Genomic DNA, 24,262 nt, shown 5'->3' on the forward strand with positions numbered 1-24,262 from the left:
TCACGGTTATAGATCCTCACATCGGCCAGCTCTGAAACTGCTCCAGCACTATAGACTTCAGTGTGCCTAGACTAGACTCAATGCTGCATTTACACCACTGGATGTCAGTATAAGCCAAACGACTGTCACACAACATCATTTACTGCACGGTTCTTCAAATCCGGCCCAGATAATCAGTTCTTTTGGACCTCTAGAACACTACCTGGAGCTAAACTATACTTGAAGAAACACACGAGACTCACAAAGCAGGACAGGGCTGGACGTTGCACGGCTCCTCCTGAACGCTGGGTTTGGTGTTGCTGTCACACAGACCGATCGGCACGTGTGTGTGAGTGACCCGATGAACACACACGAACACTGTGTACCTGCTCCCTGCAAACCAGGAACACATTCAGGTGTTGCACAAATCCAGCGTCAAATGCATTACACAACGAGCCCGGATGTTCTTCTTTAGGCCTTGCCCACACTAACACGTTTTCGTTTGGAAACGCATCTTTCTCTCTGTTCTGGCCTTCAGTCCACAGTGAGACGGCGTTTTTATTAATGCAAATGGCTTTTTGAAATCGCTCTCCAAAGTGGATAAACTTGAAAACGGTGTTTTAGCGCTGTAGTGTGGACTGTCAAAACGGAGGTGTTTACAAACGATGATGTAAGTTTAGTCATGTGACGTATATTGTTCCAATAGATATTCATGTTTATACTGGTACTGAGTTATGTGCTGAAATATGTTACTTTGCTCTTCATATCACAGTCCTGCAAATTTACTCACATTTGCTAAACATGAGAGCAGTTTTAGCGTTTTAGACCAAACATATAATGGAGAGTGAGATCGGCCTGGACGCATCAGTGAATGATGAGATATTATGCTAAATAAAATTTCCCTGTCAGAAGAATCGTGCGATCATTTTATTTATTAATTTTCCCATCTGTCTCATCTCAGTGAGCTTTAGTGCGGGTTTAAGCATGCGCAGTAAAGGTGAATTTAGCGTTTTCAGGCGTTTTCCAAAAGTTTCTCATCCGCACTGAGACGCCTGGAAACGCTAGTGTGGACGGAGAGCGCTTTTAAACGAAAACGCCGTTTTCAAATGAATCCGGATTAATGTAGACGTAGCCTGAAGCCCTATTCGCTATTCGGACGGGATTAGCTTTACAAGGGTAGTTGGAGTGATGTAATGTTACCACAGGACGTCTGTAATATTAATGGCCAGTTCGCACGGGTTAAGAGATCTCAGTAAACCAGCAGAAGTGGGAGAGTAACTCGATTTACGCATCGCCGTCACTAGTGCCGTCTGAACAGGGCTTTAGATTCATGAATGAATCACTCAACAGTGTATTTCTGACCTCTGCCACAGGAGGCGCTGCAGTCTGTGGAGCCGCTGAGCTTCCAGTTATACTCTCGCACTCGGTTTGGAGGCGGAGCTTCGGGAAGCTGATTATCTGGGATGGACTTGACCCCTGACCCCTCGTGACCCTCCAGGGTCGACCGGCCGTTCGCATCAGGACCCGTCTGACCGTTCACAACATTTACTGTGGAGCAACACAAGATCCAGAGAACAGAATGCTGTCATTTTCACATGGGAAATGCATATAGGGAATAAAAGGCAATAGAGATTTTCACCACTTATGAATAAGAAACAATGTCTATAAAACTCGTCAAAGCTCCGCGAATCACAGCAAGCATATAGATGAGAACAGCACACACACCCGAACTCGACTGCACATCACATTTATGACATTATTGAAACGGCTTTATCGTAATGCAACGGACCGGTCTACGGGACATACCGTAAGCCTTACAATAACAGAGCGTGCACAGCGACAGGAAATAGAAATGAACACAAAAACCCGCCGAGTGCCTACAGTACTTACACAACGCTCACGGCGGACTGGCGGACTGGCGCTCAGGAGTGGAGCGGCTGCGGACGAATAAAAAAACTAAAATGTAAGCGGCTGAGGACGAATTAGTTTTTTTGAGCGGCTGCGGACGAATTTTTATTTTTGAGCAGAATTATTTCTACGCACACACAATATGACGTCACACTCTGCGCGTATGTTTTAAAAAACATGGTTTAACATATAAATAACTCTTTTTAAATAGCCCACTTGAAGTGTTTATTACAACTAAATTACTAAATGCTAAAACACAAATTTGGCCTTTGTGTTTCCTCATATTTAAACTCCTGTGAAACAAGAAGTCATAGCTGGACAATTTCATGCTCATAGTCCCCCTGGTGTGCTAAAAAAGGCAAATATTAATGGGAATATACTTCAGAGATATTTTATTCATAAAAAATTCTAGGGGTATGAATAATTGTGGCCAACGTGTTTTGGAGAAAAACATTAATTTCATAATGTGATTTCCCCCCCAATTTCAATTCTTTTACTTCAATGAAATGTTTGATTTTTGCCAATTTTTTGAATGAAAGATCAAAAGGATAAACAATGCAGATTTATTTTTTACAGCCATTTTTGATCATATTTACCCGGGGTATGATTAATTCTGAGCACGACTGTAAATGAACAAAAATCTGCTCCAGCACCCCCACTTCCCGCCCGCTCCGGACAAACAGAACCTCGACTCACCGTCCAGCCGGTTCTCTCCAGGACGCTGGGCTTCGACTGCGTTCTCTGACGGCATGAGGAACTCGTAATGGACGCCGGGATTGGGTTGCTGGTAGATCATCTGAGACACACATCAGGGATGAGGAGAAACTACAACACTTTATTTGGATGGTCCCTTTTGAACATTCTGTTGACTATAAGACACTTCACAACTACATGTCTACTCACTCTCATTAGAGTATTAGTGCTGTCTGCTTAATATCTGCAACTCTTTATTGTGATCGTCCTCCAAAAGACATTCTACTGACTATAAGTAATTTTGCAAGTACATGTCAACTTATTCTAACCCTAATCCTACCAGTCTACTAATACTCTACTAATACTCTACTAACAGTCTAATGAGAGATAGTAGACATGTATGTGAAACATTACTTATAGTCATCAGAATGTGTTAAAGGGACCATCAGGATGAAGTGAGACTGAAACGACTGGCAGCTTCAGTGTTCCTGCAGAGTTCTGGCTCAGTAAAGGCTGAGGTTGATCTGGATCAGTGTGAGCCGTGTAATCGTCCTGAAGTCGGTCAGACACACACTCCAGCGAGCGTTCAGTTTCTCGTCATGTTTCAAACCTTCAGGGTCTCAATGAGGCGAGATTATTCCTCATTTAAAAGTCACTGCTATAAAATAATCGGCTAAAATCTGCTAAATAAATACATTTATATGTAAAACTGCAACAACAAAAGTAATTATAATATTATTAATAATACATTATTGTATTAATATATGTATAATAATATGATTATTATTATTATTAATAATAATGGTAATAATAAATAATAGTATTAATATATTTATAATAACATTAATATAATTATTACAACAAATTATAATATTAATGCATTTATTTTATATTAATAAAATTAATACAACAGCAATAATAATGATAATAATAATAAAATACTGTAATTAATAAAATAATAAATATAATTAATTAAATTAATACATTGATAAATGTTATTGATATATAAATATTATTAATAAATGTAATAATACAATTTGATAAAATAAAAAACAATATATTTATAATAATAATAATTTATAATAACAATAATACAAAAAAATAAAATTATTGAATTAATAAAAAAATATATATAATCATTAAAATTAATACATTTAATAAATAATTAATAAATGTAATTCATTAAAATAATTAAATAAATAAAAACGTATTATAATATTACCATAATAATAATAAACATTATATTAATAATTCAGTATTATATTGCAATAACATAGCATTGGGTTCCAGAAATCCCGCTATCAGGTGTTGAAGTGTCACTCACATAAACATCCAGGATCTCATTGGTCGGGCCCTCGGCCAGGAGCGACTCTCCGGTTCTGCTGCTGATCTCATTGGGCCGTCGGTACATGAACATCGTTCCCACTCCCTCATACATTCCTGGACGGTCGATGGCCCAGTTTCCATTAATAATGGATCGGCCAGACCGACTGAGCAGAGCTGCACACACACACACACACACACACACACACACACAGGAGCTGGTCAGAGTTATTGTTGCTGACTAACGGTGCTTCTAACACACGCTGACATGCAAATAAAACTCGGACCCCTCGCTGACGGACACATGTGAGCTAACACACGTTCAGTGACCCGAGGACATCGCCCGGCTCATCTTTGCATTGGCGTGCGCGGTAGTGTTGTTTTTGGCGGCCTGTTTTAATTTTAGTTTTAGTCTAGTCTTTGTGTCAGGCTGTCATTTTAGTTTTTATTAGTTTTAGTCACATTCATACTCTTTTTAGTCTAGTCAAGTTTTAGTCAACGAAAACTGATGACATTTTAGTCTAGTTTTAGTCAACGAAAACTGATGACATTTTAGTCTAGTTTTAGTCAATGAAAATTGTATTTTAGTCTCTTTTTAGTAATGCGATTCTATTTAACCCAGTCAATATAGAATTTCAAACAAGGCTATCTTATTATAGGCTATTTAGTAGGCCTATATTTAGGGCTGTGACGGTGGCAGTTTTTTTTTACCACCGCGGTAATGGACCAACTACCGGCGGTGGTTGGGGGGTTATAAAAAAAAAAAAAAAAACTCGTTTTATATTTCCACACAAAGACGCGTGATACACTCTGCGCTTTGAGAGGGATGTGGGACAAGAGCAGGAAAACACGAAGATATCGATCTCTTTATGATATCTTCGTGTTTTCTACTTGATGTAAATTGGTTTGAAGAGCGAATTTTATCCTCCACAAGGGCGAGATATTTAGGCTGTGTTTGAGATTGCGCTGCCAGAGAAAGTGAAACTAAAAATCATCCACACGTGTCAAACGCGCTTTACAACTAAACTCGCGCCCAATGTCTAATATAACAAGCACAAACTGTGTTAAAAAGAATTTGACATGCAAGTACAAATGTAGGCTATCTGTCCTACAGCGTTTTTCTACTTTACCACAGTAAAGAATACGAATATAATAGGCCTAATTAAAAGCGAACCAAGAAACGTTTATAATACCTTTAGAAAATGGGTGAGACGTGACGTGAGTGAAGATTTGGGAAAAGAAACAAGAGATTCCATGCAGGGATGAGTCACGATTTTGGGATATTCGATTAGTTTATTTAATTATAAAATATCGAATAGGTTGTGCGATTATATCTACTCTAAAATAAAATCTCCATGTTCTGGCGCTGATGCGGTGACATGTAACAAAAGACGCTGCCAATAACGCACATAACAGCTGTCACAAAGAACCAGCAAAAGTAATGATTATGAATGTGTCAAATATATCAATGAGACATTTTAATAGAATAACTAATGGAGTAATATATGGTTAAATTCGCTGATAATCGGGTGACCAGATCGCAATCCAGAATTTAAAGCCGACAAAGCTATGGGTTCACGCACAACTCTCTCATTCGTCGTGACATTACATTTCGTCTCGTCTCGTTTTGGTCAACGAAAATGAAAAGACATTTTAGCATAGTTTTTATTTTGTAAACCACATTTAGTCTCGTTTTTATTCGTCAACGATATTGCATTATACATGTATTTTAGTCATCGTCACATGACCATGCATTTACGTCTAGTCTCGTCTCGTTTTCGTCAGGTGATAACGGTTCGTTGACGACAATATTTCGTCATAATTTTCGTTGACGAAAGCAACACTAGTGCGCGGTTTATTGAATCCTGAGGCTCATAAATCAGGAGAGGGAGAAACGGACACTGTGAGAAAACTGAGTTTGTCAAGTCAAGTCTCCTTCATCTATACAGCGCTTTAACAATATAGAGAAATTAAAATTTAAAATTAATTTGAAATTAAATTTAACAATTTAACAATCACAGCAGCTTTACAGTGATAACAGGAGATTACAGTAACAGAGAGTGTTCAGGCTTTACAGCAGATCTAGAATAAAGTTATTGTCCAGATAAAGTTAGTTTTGATTGATTCACTTCTGTCGCGAAGATCATTAGTTATTAACTTAGGGGGGCGCTAACACGACACTATGTCAATATGTCATTGAATAAAGCGCAGTTATTATAATATATATGTTATATACACATGAACCAGCGTGATCAGCTACTGGAAACCAGCAGAGAAACCAGCACAGATCTGATGGGTGAATGAAGGAGAGTGTGTTTGTGTGAAACTCATGCTGTCGCTCACTTCCAGTCTCGTTCTCAGCGTCAGTCTATCACACTGTCTGGGACTTTAACGAACCGAGAGACTGAAATACACGTTTCCCAGAGTCTGAGCTGGGCTGTAATTGAACAGATCTGATGTTTTTTACAAGCCGCTGGTTTAAAGTCTCCTAAAGCAGCGGCTCCAGCTTGTAGTTATCACTATAGCTATGATTAAAGTTATAGTTATCATTCTTGGTATGGTAATATAGTTACTATAGTTATTGCTATAGTTATCATAGTGGCGTTCATTATAGTTATTATATTTATCGTGATAGTTATCGCTATAGTTATCTTCATTATAGTTTTTGCCTTTGCTATGTTTCTTTGAAACGGGTCTAAGTAATTGCAAAGGGCACCGAGTATACTGTAACTAAACTATAGCTATCATCATAGTAATCACTATACTTACTGTTATAGCTATCAGTACAGTTATCGCTATAGATATTGCTATAATTATTGTTATAGTTGTTATAGTTATCATCATAGTAATCACTATACTTACTGTTATAGCTATCAGTACAGTTATCGCTATAGATATTGCTATAATTATTGTTATAGTTGTAATAGTTATCATTATAGTTTGCGTTATAGTTTCAGTAATAGTTAATGTTATAGTTTTAGTTACGTTATAGTTATCAGTATAGTTGTTATAGTTACCGTTATAGTAATCGCTATAGTTTTCGTTTTGCAGGGTTTTTTTCGTTATAGTTTTAGTTGTACTTATTGTTAGTTTTAGTTATAGTTACGTATCAGTATATTTTTTAATTAAAGTTATCACAATTATCACTATAGTTATTGTTATAGTTATCATAGTTATCGTAATTGCTATAGTTTTCGTAATTCATTATAGTTTTTTATAGTTGTAGTTATTGTTATAGTTTTAATTATAGTTATCAGTATATTTTTTCGTTAAAGTTATCATAGTTATCGCTATAGTTATTGTTAGTTATTATAGTTATCGTAATTGCAATAGTTTTTGTTATAGTTTTAGATACAGTTATTGTTATAGTAATCGCTATAGTTTTATTTATAGTTATTATAGTTTTCGTTACAGTTTTAGTTATCGCTATAGTTTTCGTTATAGTTATCATTATAGTTTTAGTTACCGTTATAGTTTTCGTTATTGTTATTATAGTTTTCGTTATAGTTATTATAGTTTTCGTTATAGCTATTATAGTTTTCGTTATAGTTATTATAGTTTTCGTTATAGCTATTATAGTTTTCGTTATAGGTATTATAGTTTTCGTTATAGTTATTATAGTTTTCGTTATAGCTATTATAGTTTTCGTTATAGTTATCATTATAGTTTTATTTACCGTTATAGTTTTCGTTATAGTTATTATAGTTTTCATTATAGCTATTATAGTTTTCGTTATAGTTATTATAGTTTTCGTTACAGTTTTAGTTATCGCTATAGTTTCGTTATAGTTATCATTATAGTTTTAGTTACCGTTATAGTTTTCGTTATTGTTATTATAGTTTTCGTTATAGTTATTATAGTTTTCGTTATAGTTATCATTATAGTTTTATTTACCGTTATAGTTGTCGTTATAGTTATTATAGTTTTCGTTATAGTTATCATTATAGTTTTATTTACCGTTATAGTTTTCGTTATAGCTATTATAGTTTTCGTTATAGTTATCATTATAGTTTTATTTACCGTTATAGTTGTCGTTATAGTTATTATAGTTTTCGTTATAGCTATTATAGTTTTCGTTATAGCTATTATAGTTTTCGTTATAGTTATCATTATAGTTTTAGTTACCATTATAGTTTTCGTTATTGTTATTATAGTTTTCGTTATAGTTATTTTAGTTTTCGTTATAGTTTTAGCTATCATTATCGTTCTTGCAGTGAATGGACCTTCACTCACCCAGATAGTTCCTGCTCTTCACCATCTCCGTGACGTTTATTTTGGTGGCTCCCGGGGGAATCTCCACGATCTTGTGATAGCCCACTTTGGCCAGGCTGTGTTGAAACAGGCCCGAGACGAGCTTGCATGCGCTGTTATCCCCTCCACACACGCCACATTTATCAGGAACCTTCCCAGAACCCAACAGGTCGTCGCAGCCGGCGCTCTGCCACAGAAACACAAGAGAAATCAATGACCTCTAATACAGGGCTTTCGCACTGAGTAGTTCTAGGAACGAGCCCGAGAACTAATGGTTCCTCAAGGAATGTTTTCCTGGTTGCGTTCGCAGCGCCAGTAGGAACTCTGAAGTGACGTGAGACACGCTTGTTGTTGGGACTTTTATTTTGACGTCGTTGAGAATGTCAGAGCCTGAACACACAGCGCTCACATTCTCCGTGTTCATTAGTTTACGATCTTATACGTTATTAGATAGAACTGTTATACATATAAAGTAGACGGTAATGAAGAGTTATTAGCGTATGTGTGTGTTTGATGTCCAATCATGTTTCTCTTGATCTCCTCAAGTCGCGTTGGGTTTTCTCCTCAGTGTAAAGGTTGAGAGCTCCATCTATCACTGTTTTACATGTTCGTAGAGTTAGTTTCTGGAGTAAATATATAGGCTATAATCTGTGTGTTTAAACAGCCTTTATTAAAAATGGCGGATGCTGGTGTTTCGCGTGCGTTCGGCCAATCAGAGAACACTAACGTCACTGTAGTTCCTATAGCGCTGGTTTAGACCGACTCTGGAGTAGGAGTAAATTAGTTCCTCCAAAAGGAGTTCCTAGAGCTAAAATCGTTCCTAGTTCCTGCGGTGCGAACAAACACGCCGACATCCACCAGTAGTTCTAGGAACTATGAAGAGGTTCCTCCGGTGGTTAAACTCGCACACATGTGACCTCTGCTACACTGGGGTCAGTAGTGTGTGTGTAAGACCGGAGTGATGAAGATGTGATCACGTGATCAGTTTGTTTGGCTAATGGTTTAGACAGCTTGATCTCTCCCGAACACTGAGCGTCTGTTTTCATACGTCTGTTTGACGTGGGCGGAACATTAATCAGACATCAGCGCTGGAGACGGGGAATATATTTCTCTTTTCAGCACTCCATAAATCCAGGGTTTAGTGAACAGGTGCAGAAAGACGGGAGTGAAAAGACAAGAGAGGAGCGAGTGAGGAAAAGGGAAAGAGTTTGGAGCCGGTGATCCTGTGGGAGGGACGGACACAAACACCCATAATCCCTTGCAGGAGCCGGAGCCAGTGTCAAACCCAGTTCAGCTCTCCAGAACACAGCCCAGTGTACAAGTGACTCACTACAGATTCACAATCAGTGCATTCACACACAACACACACACACAACACACACAGCGGTCAGTGGAGGCGGGGGGGCAAACGGTTTGTCAGTAAGTGATCGTTCTTGGTCTGGACACAATTATCGTTATTGTTATAGTCAATATAGTTATTATAGTTGCCGTTATAGTTTCCGTTATAGTTACCGTTATAATTACTTTTGTAGTTATCGCTATAATTATCATTCTTGGTCTGGACGCAAATATAGTTATCGTTATAGTTCTATTTAATGTTTTAGTTGGTTATAGTTATTATAGTTAACGTTATTGCAATAGTTATCATTATAACATCCATTTAGTTTGATCAAAATCCCTTCAGACACAAAATACAAATGATAGTAATGACTTTCAGGGATGCAAGTAGGAACTTCCCAAGAGGACCTGAAGGAAGCATCCGACCTGAATCCAGGTCATGTCGTTCCCAGAGCCTCCCTCTCTCTCTCTCTCTCTCTCTCTCTATCTCTCTCTCTCCTCTCTCTCTCTCTCACACTTTATCTCCTCTCTCTCTCTCTCTCTCCTCTCCTCTCTCTCTCTCACTCTCTCTCTCTCCTCTCCTCTCTCTCTCTCTCTCCTCTCTCTCTCATCTCTCTCTCTCTCTCACACTTTATCTCCTCTCTCTCTCCCTCTCCTCTCTCACTCTCTCTCCTCTCTCTCTCTCCTCTCCTCTCTCTCTCCTCTCTCTCTCTCCTCTCTCTCTCTCTCTCTCCTCTCTCTCTCTCATCTCTCTCTCTCTCTCTCTCACACTTTATCTCCTCTCTCTCTCTCCCTCTCCTCTCCTCTCTCTCTCTCTCTCTCTCTCTCTCTCATCTCTCTCTCTCTCTCACTCTCTCTCTCATCTCTCTCTCTCACTCTCTCTCCTCTCCTCTCTCTCTCTCCCTCTCCTCTCTCTGTGGGACATCCGGCCTGTTTGGCACCCGGAGAAACACCAAAACACGGATTTCAACATTCCTAAAATTCCCTTCAGACTCGCCGCTGAACGACAGCTGATGGTGTTTCGGTGATTTTTAGTGGATGTATGAAGTGGATTCTCCAGTAGTTCATCACATCAGCTTCTGCTCTGAGATGATAGTGAAGACTAGAGATGTAAACATCATCATCATCATCTCCTGGAACACCAAACCTCTCGAGTTTCTGCCTGGATGTGAGTGTCTGATATGTAATCTCCTCTCTGAAGTCCATCACAGTAAAAGGTCTTTGAACGACTCGGGTTTGTGGTTCACCAGTCGGACTGACCCGAAGGCTACGGTTACAGGCGGCCCGGGATATTTTACACTCCATAATGGGCAAATTCAAACAAAAGCACCTTCACACACGAAGAACACACACATTTGTGCAAAACCAATGCCCTCGGTGGAACACACACTCTTCTGAAGTTATTGATATTTCAAGCCCTCCACTGAACCATCACAATTATTACGGGTGATTCAGACAAAGCAGCTCTTTGTGTGTGTGTGTGTGTGTGTGTGTTCAACATTCTCATATTCACCTGGATCTTCTTTATACTGAAAATTCACATTCTAACTTCTGTAGTAAATACATAAATGCAGTTGCTTGTGTCCTAAAGTCGTCTTTCTGCAGTCATGTAATAAATACAATAAATAAGAAAATACGACATCTGGTACACTGAGCCTCGTCTTCTCAGCACCGACGGCACGAGTTCCCATGATGCACTGGGCTGCACAAGTTCCCATGATGCACTGGGCTGCACGAGTTCCCATGATGCACTGGGATGCAGGAGTTCCCACAATGCACTGGGCTGCACGAGTTCCCACGATGAACCAAGTTCCCACGATGCACTGGGCTGCACGAGTTCCCATGATGCACTGGGCTGCACGAGTTCCCATGATGCACTGGGCTGCACGAGTTCCCACAATGCACTGGGCTGCACGAGTTCCCACGATGCACTGGGCTGCACAAGTTCCCGCGATGAACCAAGTTCCCACGATGCACTGGGCTGCACGAGTTCCCATGATGCACTGGGCTGCACGAGTTCCCACGATGAACCAAGTTCCCACGATGCACTGGGCTGCACGAGTTCCCATGATGCACTGGGCTGCATGAGTTCCCATGATGAACTGGGCTGCACAAGTTCCCACAATGCACTGGGCTGCACGAGTTCCCATGATGCACTGGGCTGCACGAGTTCCCATGATGAACTGGGCTGCACAAGTTCCCACAATGCACTGGGCTGCACGAGTTCCCACGATGCACTGGGCTGCACAAGTTCCCGCGATGAACCAAGTTCCCACGATGCACTGGGCTGCACGAGTTCCCATGATGCACTGGGCTGCACGAGTTCCCACGATGCACTGGGCTGCACGAATTCCCATGATGCACTTGGTTGCACGAAGCACTGGGCTGCACGAGTTCCCACGATGCACTGGGCTGCACGAGTTCCCACGATGCACTGGGCTGCACGAGTTTCCACGATGCACTGGGCTGCACGAGTTCCCACGATGCACTGGGCTGCACGAGTTCCCACGATGCACTGGGCTGCACGAGTTCCCACGATGCACTGGGCTGCACGAGTTCCCACGATGCACTGGGCTGCACGAGTTCCCATGATGCACTGGGCTGCACGATGCACTGGGCTGCACAAGTTCCCATGATGCACTGGGCTGCATGAGTTCCCATGATGCACTGGGCTGCACAAGTTCCCATGATGCACTGGGCTGCACGAGTTCCCGCGATGCACTGGGCTGCACGAGTTCCCGCGATGCACTGGGCTGCATGAGTTCCCATGATGCACTGGGCTGCACGAGTTCCCACGATGCACTGGGCTGCATGAGTTCCCATGATGCAGTGGGCTGCACGATGCACTGGGCTGCACAAGTTCCCATGATGCACTGGGCTGCATGAGTTCCCATGATGCACTGGGCTGCACGAGTTCCCATGATGCACTGGGCTGCATGAGTTCCCACGATGCACTGGGCTGCACGAGTTCCCACGATGCACTGGGCTGCACGATGCACTGGGCTGCACAAGTTCCCATGATGCACTGGGCTGCACGATGCACTGGGCTGCACAAGTTCCCATGATGCACTGGGCTGCACGAGTTCCCACGATGCACTGGGCTGCACGAGTTCCCACGATGCACTGGGCTGCACGAGTTCCCACGATGCACTGCAGGAGCCAGAAGCTTATGGACAGACTGGAAGCCTTTCAATCAACACTTTCCATCCAGCGTTTCTTTCACAGAGCCAACAAACAGACACGAGGAGATCTCAGATCTCAGATCTCTTAATCTGCCGACGGCCGGGAAACTTCACAATGTGTGTCGTCTATTTATGAAAGGAATAATCGAGAACGGTGATATCATGGCATCGTTATAAATTCAGTTCATCATGACTGATGCATGAAGACGTACACTATAACAATATAACAAAGCATCTATGAACCCAGAAATTTACTAACCCAACCTTAAAGGGTTAATTCACCCAAAAATGAAAATTACCCCATAATTTATTCACAATCAAGCCATCCTAGTGTATATGACTGTCTTCTGTCAGCCAAACACAATCAGAGTTATATTAAAAATATGCCCTCCTCTTCCCAGCTTTATAATGGGAGTGAATGAAGCGCATCCATCCATCCATCCATCATAACAGTAATCCATACGACTCCAGGGGTTAATAAAGGCCTTCTGAAGCAAAGCCATGCATTCTTGTAAGAAAAATATCCATATTTAATAACTTTATAAACTATAAACACTGGCTTCCTGTAACGGCTGTACGCGACTCTAGTTCTGGCCGAAGAGTGTCCTCTGACCCGACGCATGACCTCTGACCCGATGCATGACCTCTGACCTGACGCATGACCTCTGATCCGACGCATGATCTCTAACCATGACCTCAGACCCGACGCATGACCTCTGACCCGACGCATGACCTCTGACCCGACGCATGACCTCTGACCCGACACATGACCTCTGACCCGACGCATGACCATGACCTCTGACCCGACGCATGACCTCAGAACCGACGCATGACCTCTGACCCGACACATGACCTCTGACCTGACACATGACCTCTGACCCGACGCATGACCTCTGACCCGACGCATGACCTCTGACCTGACACATGACCTCTGATCCGACGCATGAGCTCTGACCCGACGCATGACCTCTGACCCGACGCATGGCAAATTGACGAACGTGGAAGCAAACAGAGCGAAACAAAACACCGGTCACGAATTAGAAGTCACTCTTCAGACACAGGAAATTAATAGAAAGTACAAAAATTATGAAAATACATAGCAATTTTTTTGGTGCATTCTATAAATCAGCAATGATGAAGTAGCCTATGATAATGTGTAAATATATATCCAAATGCAAAACCTAATAAAAGTAATTATGACCTACTTACTCACTTGTTCATGGTCAGTTCTCTGTAACGTTTCTGTGGTACGTTTGTTTTCCTGTAGCTCAAACAGTAGAGCGCTGGCGCTTGCAACGCCAAGGTCATGGGTTCGATCCCCAGGGAAAGCAAGAACTGTTAAGAATGTAAATGTGTAGCTTGAAATGCAATGTAAGTAGCTTTGGATAAAAGCATCTGCCAAATGCATAAATGTAAATGTTTGTGTTCGATAGTTTTCTGCCCGTGATCTCCTGCATGTTTATTTAGATTTTTGGACACTCCTTTGTTTCGTCATGCTATTTACACAGCCACCGTTACTTTATAGAAATAAATGGTGAATAATTTAAAGGTGAATATTGTCTAGTAGCTCAGAATCCCTTAAAAAAAATATAAAAAAATAAAGAATAAATATTATTGTGACAAAATGTAGAACATTCATTTTATACAACTAAAAACTAAAACTTAAAAAAATATAAAGACATTTAAAAATATATACACTAAAACTAACCCAAACCAATCATTTGATTTAAAAAAAAAAAAAATCTAATTCCAAATATTAACTAAACCTATAATAGTATTACTAAAATAAGGCTGCCTAATCCTTGGACACTTTAGAGCTCATATAACACTCATATTTGTGTTTGTGGAAATGGACAGAGAATATATATGATGAGAACAGTAGAGTGTTTTCCTCCAGTCTAAACTGTGTCTGTATTTGTCTGACAGCGAGTCACATTCCTGTAAAAGTTCATGTGGACCCCATGTGGAGGACGAGACCAGCAGCAAACGCAGGATTTAAGAGTGTAACCACAGGGTTTATAATGGGCAAGATAACAGCCACTGTTTTACCGCGGTTAACTCCAGCACTGGAGCCGCTGTAATTACCTTCAGACTCACAGCCGGTCTGTGACGCAAATAAATCTGTTTATATCTCAGGTTTTTCTTGTCATTACTTGTTTTGTGTAAAATGCTTCGGGAATATTGTGTGTGAACACAATCATGCCAATTAATACTTTCAATTGTAAACTGTAATCATAAAAAAAACACTTTTCTAAGTTGAAAGCCTCTGTTTATGGAAGCTTGTTTCCGCCACAGAATAAAAAATAAAAAAGGTAATTGCGACTTTTTTTGCTTTATAACTCACAATTCTGACTTTATAACTTGCAATTCTGAGATGAAAAGAATAAAATAAATAAAAATTATTTTTATCTCAGAATTGCAAGATATAAAGTCAGAATTGCGAGATATAGATATAAACTCACAATTGTGAGTTATAAAGTCAGAATTGCGAGATATAAAGTCAGAATTGTGAGATATAAAGTCAGAATTGCGAGTTATAAACTCACAATTGCGAGTTATAAAGTCAGAATTGCGAGTTATAAAGTCAGAATTGCGAGTTATAAAGTCAGAATTGTGAGTTATAAAGTCAGAATTGCGAGATATAAAGTCAGAATTGAGATATAAAGTCAGAATTGTGAGTTATAAAGTCAGAATTGCGAGATATAAAGTCAGAATTGAGATATAAAGTCAGAATTGCGAGTTATAAAGTCAGAATTGCGAGTTATAAAGTCAGAATTGCGAGTTATAAAGTCAGAATTGTGAGTTATAAAGTCAGAATTGCGAGATATAAAGTCAGAATTGCGAGATATAAAGTCAGAATTGCGAGATATAAAATCAGAATTGCGAGTTATAAAGTCAGAATTGCGAGTTATAAAGTCAGAATTGCGAGATATAAAGTCAGAATTGCGAGATATAAACTCACAATTGCGAGTTAAAGTCAGAATTGCGAGAAATAAAGTCAGAATTGCGAGATATAAAGTCAGAATTGTGTGATATAAAGTCAGAATTGCGAGATATAAAGTCAGAATTGTGTGATATAAAGTCAGAATTGCGAGTTATAAAGTCAGAATTCCGAGTTATAAAGTCAGAATTGCGAGTTATAAAGTCAGAATTGCGAGATATAAAGTCAGAATTGTGTGATATAAAGTCAGAATTGCGAGTTATAAAGTCAGAATTGCGAGATATAAAGTCAGAATTGCGAGATATAAAGTCAGAATTGCGAGATATAAAGTCAGAATTGCGAGATATAAAGTCAGAATTGCGTGATATAAAGTCAGAATTGTGAGATATAAACTCAGAATTGCGAGATATAAACTCAGAATTGCGAGATATAAAGTCAGAATTGCGAGATATAAAGTCAGAATTGCGAGATATAAAGTCAGAATTGCGAGTTATAAAGTCAGAATTGAGAGTTATAAAGTCAGAATTGCGAGTTATAAAGTCAGAATTGCGAGATATAAACTCAGAATTGCGTGATATAAAGTCAGAATTGTGAGATATAAACTCAGAATTGCGAGATATAAAGTCAGAATTGCGAGATATAAAGTCAGAATTGCGAGATATAAAGTCAGAATTGCGAGTTATAAAGTCAGAATTGAGAGTTATAAAGTCAGAATTGAGAGTTATAAAGTCAGAATTGCGAGATATAAAGTCAGAATTGTGTGATATAAAGTCAGAATTGCGAGATATACACTCAGAATTGTGAGATATAAAGTCAGAATTGCGAGATATAAAGTCAGAATTGCGAGATATAAAGTCAGAATTGCGAGTTATAAAGTCAGAATTGCGAGTTATACAGTCACAATTGCGAGTTATAAAGTCAGAATTGTGTGATATAAAGTCAGAATTGTGAGATATAAAGTCAGAATTGTGAGATATAAACTCAGAATTGTGAGATATATTGAGAGATATATTGAGAATTGCGAGTTATAAAGTCAGAATTGCGAGATATAAAGTCAGAATTGCGAGATATAAAGTCAGAATTGTGAGTTATAAAGTCAGAATTGCGAGATATAAACTCACAATTGCGAGTTATAAAGTCAGAATTGCGAGAAATAAAGTCAGAATTGCGAGATATAAAGTCAGAATTGCGAGATATAAAGTCAGAATTGCGAGATATAAAGTCAGAATTGCGAGATATAAAGTCAGAATTGCGAGTTATAAAGTCAGAATTGAGAGTTATAAAGTCAGAATTGCGAGATATAAACTCACAATTGCGAGATATAAAGTCAGAATTGTGTGATATAAAGTCAGAATTGCGAGTTATAAAGTCAGAATTGCGAGTTATAAAGTCAGAATTGCGAGTTATAAAGTCAGAATTGTGTGATATAAAGTCAGAATTGCGAGATATAAAGTCAGAATTGTGTGATATAAAGTCAGAATTGCGAGTTATAAAGTCAGAATTCCGAGTTATAAAGTCAGAATTGCGAGTTATAAAGTCAGAATTGCGAGATATAAAGTCAGAATTGTGTGATATAAAGTCAGAATTGCGAGTTATAAAGTCAGAATTGCGAGTTATACAGTCACAATTGCGAGTTATAAAGTCAGAATTGTGTGATATAAAGTCAGAATTGTGAGATATAAAGTCAGAATTGTGAGATATAAACTCAGAATTGTGAGATATATTGAGAGATATATTGAGAATTGCGAGTTATAAAGTCAGAATTGCGAGATATAAAGTCAGAATTGCGAGATATAAAGTCAGAATTGTGAGTTATAAAGTCAGAATTGCGAGATATAAACTCACAATTGCGAGTTATAAAGTCAGAATTGCGAGAAATAAAGTCAGAATTGCGAGATATAAAGTCAGAATTGCGAGATATAAAGTCAGAATTGCGAGATATAAAGTCAGAATTGCGAGTTATAAAGTCAGAATTGAGAGTTATAAAGTCAGAATTGCGAGTTATAAAGTCAGAATTGCGAGATATAAAGTCAGAATTGTGAGATATAAAGTCAGAATTGAGAGTTATAAAGTCAGAATTGCGAGTTATAAAGTCAGAATTGCGAGTTATAAAGTCAGAAATGCGAGATATAAAGTCAGAATTGCGAGATATAAACTCACAATTGCGAGTTATAAAGTCAGAATTGCGAGAAATAAAGTCAGAATTGCGAGTTATAAAGTCAGAATTGCGAGATATAAAGTCAGAATTGCGAGATATAAAGTCAGAATTGCGAGTTATAAAGTCAGAATTGCGAGTTATAAAGTCAGAATTGCGAGTTATAAAGTCAGAATTGCGAGATATAAACTCACAATTGCGAGTTATAAAGTCAGAATTGCGAGATATAAAGTCAGAATTGCGAGTTATAAAGTCAGAATTGCGAGATATAAAGTCAGAATTGCGTGATATAAAGTCGGAATTGCGAGATATAAAGTCGGAATTGCGAGATATAAAGTCGGAATTGCGAGATATAAAGTCGGAATTGCGAGATATAAAGTCAGAATTGCGAGATATAAACTCAGAATTGCGAGTTATAAAGTCAGAATTGCGAGTTATAAAGTCAGAATTGCGAGATATAAAGTCAGAATTGCGAGATATAAAGTCAGAATTGTGAGATATAAATTCAGAATTGCGAGATATAAAGTCAGAATTGCGAGTTATAAAGTCAGAATTGTGAGTTATAAAGTCAGAATTGCGAGATATAAACTCACAATTGCGAGATATAAAGTCAGAATTGCGAGAAAAAAATATCTCGCAATTCTGACTTTATAACACAAATGCGACTTTATATCATGCAATTCTGAGAAATAAAGTCAGAGTTGTGAGATAAAATGTCGCAATTATCTTTTAAAAAGTTTTATTCTGTGGCGGACACAAGCTTCCGTATCTGTTCCTGTTCTACAGCTGAAGAAAATAAGCATAAGAGATCATGATATTTTCCTGTTAACAGAATGTAAAGTTAAAGACATAAATCAGCCGCGGTCTGAAGCGAGTCCTGTGATTTACGGCTCTTCTGAGCGCTGGCATCAGCAGGAGGGAAACCAGCGCGAGGTCGAGGTTACACTGCAAAAAATGCTTCTCTTACTTTGTATTTTTGTCTTTTTTCCAGTCCAAATATCAAAAAATTCTTAAATCAAGAAGCATTTACTAGAAAAGTAAAATGACATAGGAAATTCTGTCTTATTTCCTGATAAAAATTTTTAAAATTAAGTGAATTTTTGTTTAAAACAAGCAAAATTATCTTCCAATGGGGTGAGAAAAATAATCTTGTTTTCCATTTGAATTAAGATTTTTTTTCTTTACCCCAATGGCAGATCACTTTGCTTTTGTTTTAAGCAAAACTCACTTATTTATTTTGATCAGAAAACAAGATATAATTTCTTATGTCACTTTAGTTATCTAGTAAATGCTTCTTGATTTAAGAATTTTTAGATATTTGGACTGGAAAAAAGACATAAATACTAAGTAAAGCATTTTTTGCAGTGAACGAGTGTAAACAAACACGTAAAGCTGGAATAGCCAGCGGTGGCACTGGGTTTCTCACAGCTGGCACAAACACACACTGAACCTCTCCTTCTTTCATCTCTCAGATCCTGTTATTAAAAAAGCCCAGCGATGACATTTAAACGGTCGTTTCTGCAGCGTTTGACATGTTAATGATGGGAGGGGAAGCGCTGTAGGAAGTGAACGTGGCCTCAGAAACCATGTGTGCATTATTCACACCCGAGAACACAATGAGCGTCACATTCCCTCTCAAGGACACTCGTTTAATGTGCTAACGAACAGCTAACAGCAGGACCACGCATAAAACATTCGTCCAAGTAGAGCTGAGTGATTTATACCACAAAATCATTCATATCTTAAACAATCATGTGATCATGCCTGTATAAATTGGTGAATAAAATACTTAAAAATACAAATGAAAGGTGATTGATCAATAATTACTTTCTATTTTAATCGATGCATCTTGATGGACTCAAATCAAAAGATCAAACAATTAATATCAAATAAAGTGAAAACATATTCACTAGTTTCTTCAAAACTCATGAAACAGATTCAGACTGTAAATTCTGATTGGATGTGAAGTCATTCACATCTTCATCTGTTTTGCACATTTGTGCAATTAATATTAATGTGGTCTAAAACATCTGCGTCTAACAAACACTCCTTAAAAAAATTTGGACAATATATTTGCATTAATATTTAGTGCTCAGCCCTAAACTAAAGGCAGTATGCAGAATATGACTGATAATAGTCTTAAAGATCTTAAAGAGAAAGATCTTTAAAAAGGTTTGTATAAATGTGAATGTAGTTAGTATATCCCCTGAGAACTGGAGTTTCTTTGACACGGAGCAAACATGAAAACACACAGACCTGCGACCACGGCTTCCCCAGGACTCGCATCTGCAGACACACGAGCAGCAGCGGAGCGACGGCAGACAGCATCATGACACACACACACACACACACACGCTCTCTCTCTGTGTGAATGTGTCGTCCTCCCGGAGCGAGGTCACATGAGCCGCACAGACAGTGTCTCTCTGAACGACACACACATGTGAAAGCTGAGCTGGAGGAGGAGGAGGAACAGTGTAAGAGGAGAGAGAGAGAGAGAGAGAGAGAGACAGAGAGAGACAGAGAGAGAGAGAGAGAGAGAGAGAGACAGAGAGAGAGAGAGAGAGAGAGAGATGAGAGAGAGAGAGAGAGAGAGAGAGAGAGAGAGAGAGAGAGAGAGAGAGAGAGAGAGAGAGAGAGAGAAAGAGATGAAGTGGGAAGTTTTTGGATGAAACACACCACATATGAAACCAGCTGCACTGACTGTACTGTGGAGGTACAGAACAATTACCATTTTCATATACCATGGTATCTATATGGTTTATATGGAATTACCATGTCCAAAACAATGAATTATCATAATACGGTTCCCTGACAACCACCCAGAACACCTTAGCAACACCCTGCCAACCGCACAACAACACCCTGACAACCACCCAGAACACCCTAGCAAAACCCTGACAACCACACAGTAACATCCCAACAACCACCCAGAACAACCTAGCAAAACCCTGGCAACCACACAGCAACAACCTGACAACCACACAGCAACACCCTGACAACACCCAGAACACCCTAGCAAAACCTTGGCAACCACACAGCAACACCCTGACAACCACACAGTAACATCCCAACAACCACCCAGAACACCCTAGCAACACCTTGCCAACTGCACAACAACACCCTGACAACCACCCAGAACACCCTAGCAAAACCCTGGCAACCACACAGCAACACCCTGACAACCACACAGTAACATCCCAACAACCACCCAGAACATCCCAACAACCACCCAGAACAACCTAGCAAAACCCTGGCAACCACACAGCAATACCCTGACAACCACCCAGAACACCCTAGCAACACCTTGCCAACTGCACAACAACACCCTGACAACCACCCAGAACACCCTAGCAAAACCCTGGCAACCACACAGTAACACCCTGACAACCACACAGTAACATCCCAACAACCACCCAGAACAACCTAGCAAAACCCTGGCAACCACACAGCAACACCCTGACAACCACCCAGAACACCCTAGCAAAACCCTGGCAACCACACAGTAACACCCTGACAACACCCAGAACACCCTAGCAAAACCCTGGCAACCACACAGTAACACCCTGACAACACCCAGAACACCCTAGCAAAACCTTGGCAACCACACAGTAACACCCTGACAACCACCCAGAACACCCTAGCAAAACCGTGGCAACCACACAGCAACACCCTGACAATCACACAGCAACACCCTGGCAACCACACAGCAACACCCTAACAACCGCACAGCAACACACTGACAACCACCCAGAACACCCTAGCAAAACCCTGGCAACCACACAACAACACCCTGACAACCACCCAGAACACCCTAGCAAAACCCTGGCAACCACGCAGCAACAACCTGACAACCACACAGCAACACCCTGACAACCACCCAGAACACACCCTAGCAAAACCCTGGCAACCACACAGCAACACCCTGACAACCACACAGCAACACCCTGGCAACCCCACAGCAACACACTGACATCCACCCAGACCCTGGAGACACTCTAGCAACTACACAACAGTGCAATTAAACTCAGAAAGCCTCAGACTTGCAGAGCAGACGCTGACAGAAAAGCCCCTTCTGAATCACTGTCTCTGCTCAAGAGGAAATGCTTGCAGCATCATTTAATTTCAAATGAGTAAACTGATTCCTAACATTGTAAAGCATGCAAGCGTTTGTGAAGCTGCAGCTATATGTGAGAAGCAGGCGCTGACACCGGCCCTCAGGGGCCCTGATCTCTCACACACTTCATCACTAACACACAGTAACACACACTAACACACACTAACACACACTAATGCACATCAGACCTTGGAGAAGGTGAAGACTATCTTTATCAAAATATTAGTACAAGGAAGAGCTTAATCTTCAAACTGAACCCAATGCTACGTTTCCATTTTTTTTGCAAACTTTCAACAGATTATGTCAAATATATTAAAATTTTAGCTGATTTTATTTCAACACATTTTATGTGTTCAAAAACAAGCTAATTCTCTCTGAAAGCACATGAGATGTATATAGAAGCTTGGAATAAAATAATAAAAAAGGTAATTTTTCGCATAATTCTGACCAAGTTTAGACTCAGAATTGCAAGATAAAAAGTTAGAATTAACTTTTAGATTTTTTAATTCTGTGGCGGAAACAAGCTCTCACAGATTTGTACCTGTATTACTTTTATAAACATTAGCAGGAGCCGCTGGTTCCTGTTCTCCCTGTTCCTGCTGGGATTTTCCGGTGGGATTCACTCACTCACCGATGCTGTCGCACACACACACACACACACACACACACACACACACACACACACTCACACATCCATAATTCAACATATTTACACTAATGCATTTGGCAGACGCTTCTATCCAAAGGTATATATTATATCAGTTCATGCATTCCCTGGATATTAATCCTGATGTTGCTGCCATGATCTGCAGGAGCGCTGACATCAATATTATTTATTCAGCGCTTTTCACTATGCACATCGTTTCAGTGCTGCTTTACAGAAAAATAATATTTCCGTAATAATGTCTTAAAATCTGTGAGGTCATTTACAGCACCCTGGCAACCACTCACAACACCCTAGAAAACCCTGGCAACCACCCACAACAGCCTATATACACCATGGCAACCACCCACAACATTCTAGATACACCCTGGCAACCACCCACAACACCCTAGAAACACCCTGGCAACCACCCACAACACTCCAGATACACCCTGGCAACAATCCACAACACCCTAGAAACACCCTGGCAACCACCCACAACACCATAGAAACACAATGGCAACCCCCCACAACACCCCTCACACACACAGACACACACACACACACACTCTCACACACACTCTCTTTCTCTCACTCTCTCTCTCACACACTCTCACTCACACACACACAGACAGACACACACACACTCATCTGGCGTTCAGCCTCAGCTCAGTTACTCAGTGGGATTTCCTTCATAAAGGCTCTTTCTTTCCTTCAGTGTGTGAAAGTGAAGCTCTACAGCTGGAGTTTCACTGCTTCAGCATTTACCAACTCGTCAAACCGTTTCAGGACAAGAGCGTTTGTTTGTCTCTGTGTGTCTCTCAAATAAAGTTTTAGCAGTGGAAAAAATGGCTAACTCAAAAATACAAACAAATTTATTTGAACACTTTACAATAAGGTCCCATTTATTCATGCATTAACTAACAATGTGCAGTACATGATAACAGTATTAATTCATCGTTAGTTAATAAAAACACAACTGTTCACTGTTAGTTCATGTCAGCTCAAGTCCATTATGAACAGATGCAACTTTTAATATAATAATGTATTAGTAAATGTTGAAATTAACATTAACAAAGACCAATAAATGCTGTAGAGGTATTGTTCATTGTTAGATCATGTTAACTAATGCAGTTCAAACTCAAATGGAACCATATTGTAAAATAAATTATTTGCACTTCATTTAAAGCCTTTATATATAACGCATTATAAAAGGAACAAGGAACAAGGAATCTGCAAATATTGTAATGCATTTTAAATTTGGTTACAATTATTTATGAAAACATATAATGCAAGCATCCAAAATAAAAGTTTGTGTTTACATAATATATGTGTGTGTACTGTGTATAATTATTTTGTACATATATAAATACACACACATGCATGTATATATTTAAGAAATATTTGCATTTATATACTATTGAATTCATATATACTGTATATATATTTATGCATAATTTATATTATATATAAATATAAATATTTTACATATAAATAACACATTTTTCTTAAATATATACATGCATGTGTGTGTATTTATATATACAAAATAATTATACACGGTACACACACATATATTATGTAAACACAAACTTTTATTTTGGATGCGATTAATCGTTGCCCAGCACTAATTATAATGCACATTATGAACGCCTAAGAAAGGCTTTGAGTAAAGCGTTACCTAAATCTCTCATTGTATGGAAACATCTCTGACTAGGACAACATTTTCATAAAG

The 24,262-nt window shown here is 39.3% G+C and overlaps 1 protein-coding gene across 1 annotated transcript in view; it reads right to left on the reverse strand.

Moving 5' to 3' along the window:
- thsd4 (thrombospondin type 1 domain containing 4) overlaps positions 1 to 24,262 on the reverse strand; it is a 46,593-nt gene that overhangs the window by 8,983 nt on the left and 13,348 nt on the right. The window contains exons 8-12 of the mRNA XM_084124206.1: positions 8,137 to 8,341; positions 3,905 to 4,080; positions 2,584 to 2,683; positions 1,342 to 1,527; positions 243 to 372 (exon numbers count right to left, since the gene is read on the reverse strand). Of these exons, the coding sequence (XP_083980332.1) occupies positions 243 to 372; positions 1,342 to 1,527; positions 2,584 to 2,683; positions 3,905 to 4,080; positions 8,137 to 8,341 (797 nt within the window). The remainder of the gene's footprint in view (positions 1 to 242; positions 373 to 1,341; positions 1,528 to 2,583; positions 2,684 to 3,904; positions 4,081 to 8,136; positions 8,342 to 24,262) is intronic.

Source organism: Abramis brama (genome assembly GCF_963993115.1).
Source record: "Abramis brama genome assembly, chromosome: 9".
Taxonomy (NCBI): Eukaryota; Metazoa; Chordata; class Actinopteri; order Cypriniformes; family Leuciscidae; genus Abramis; species Abramis brama.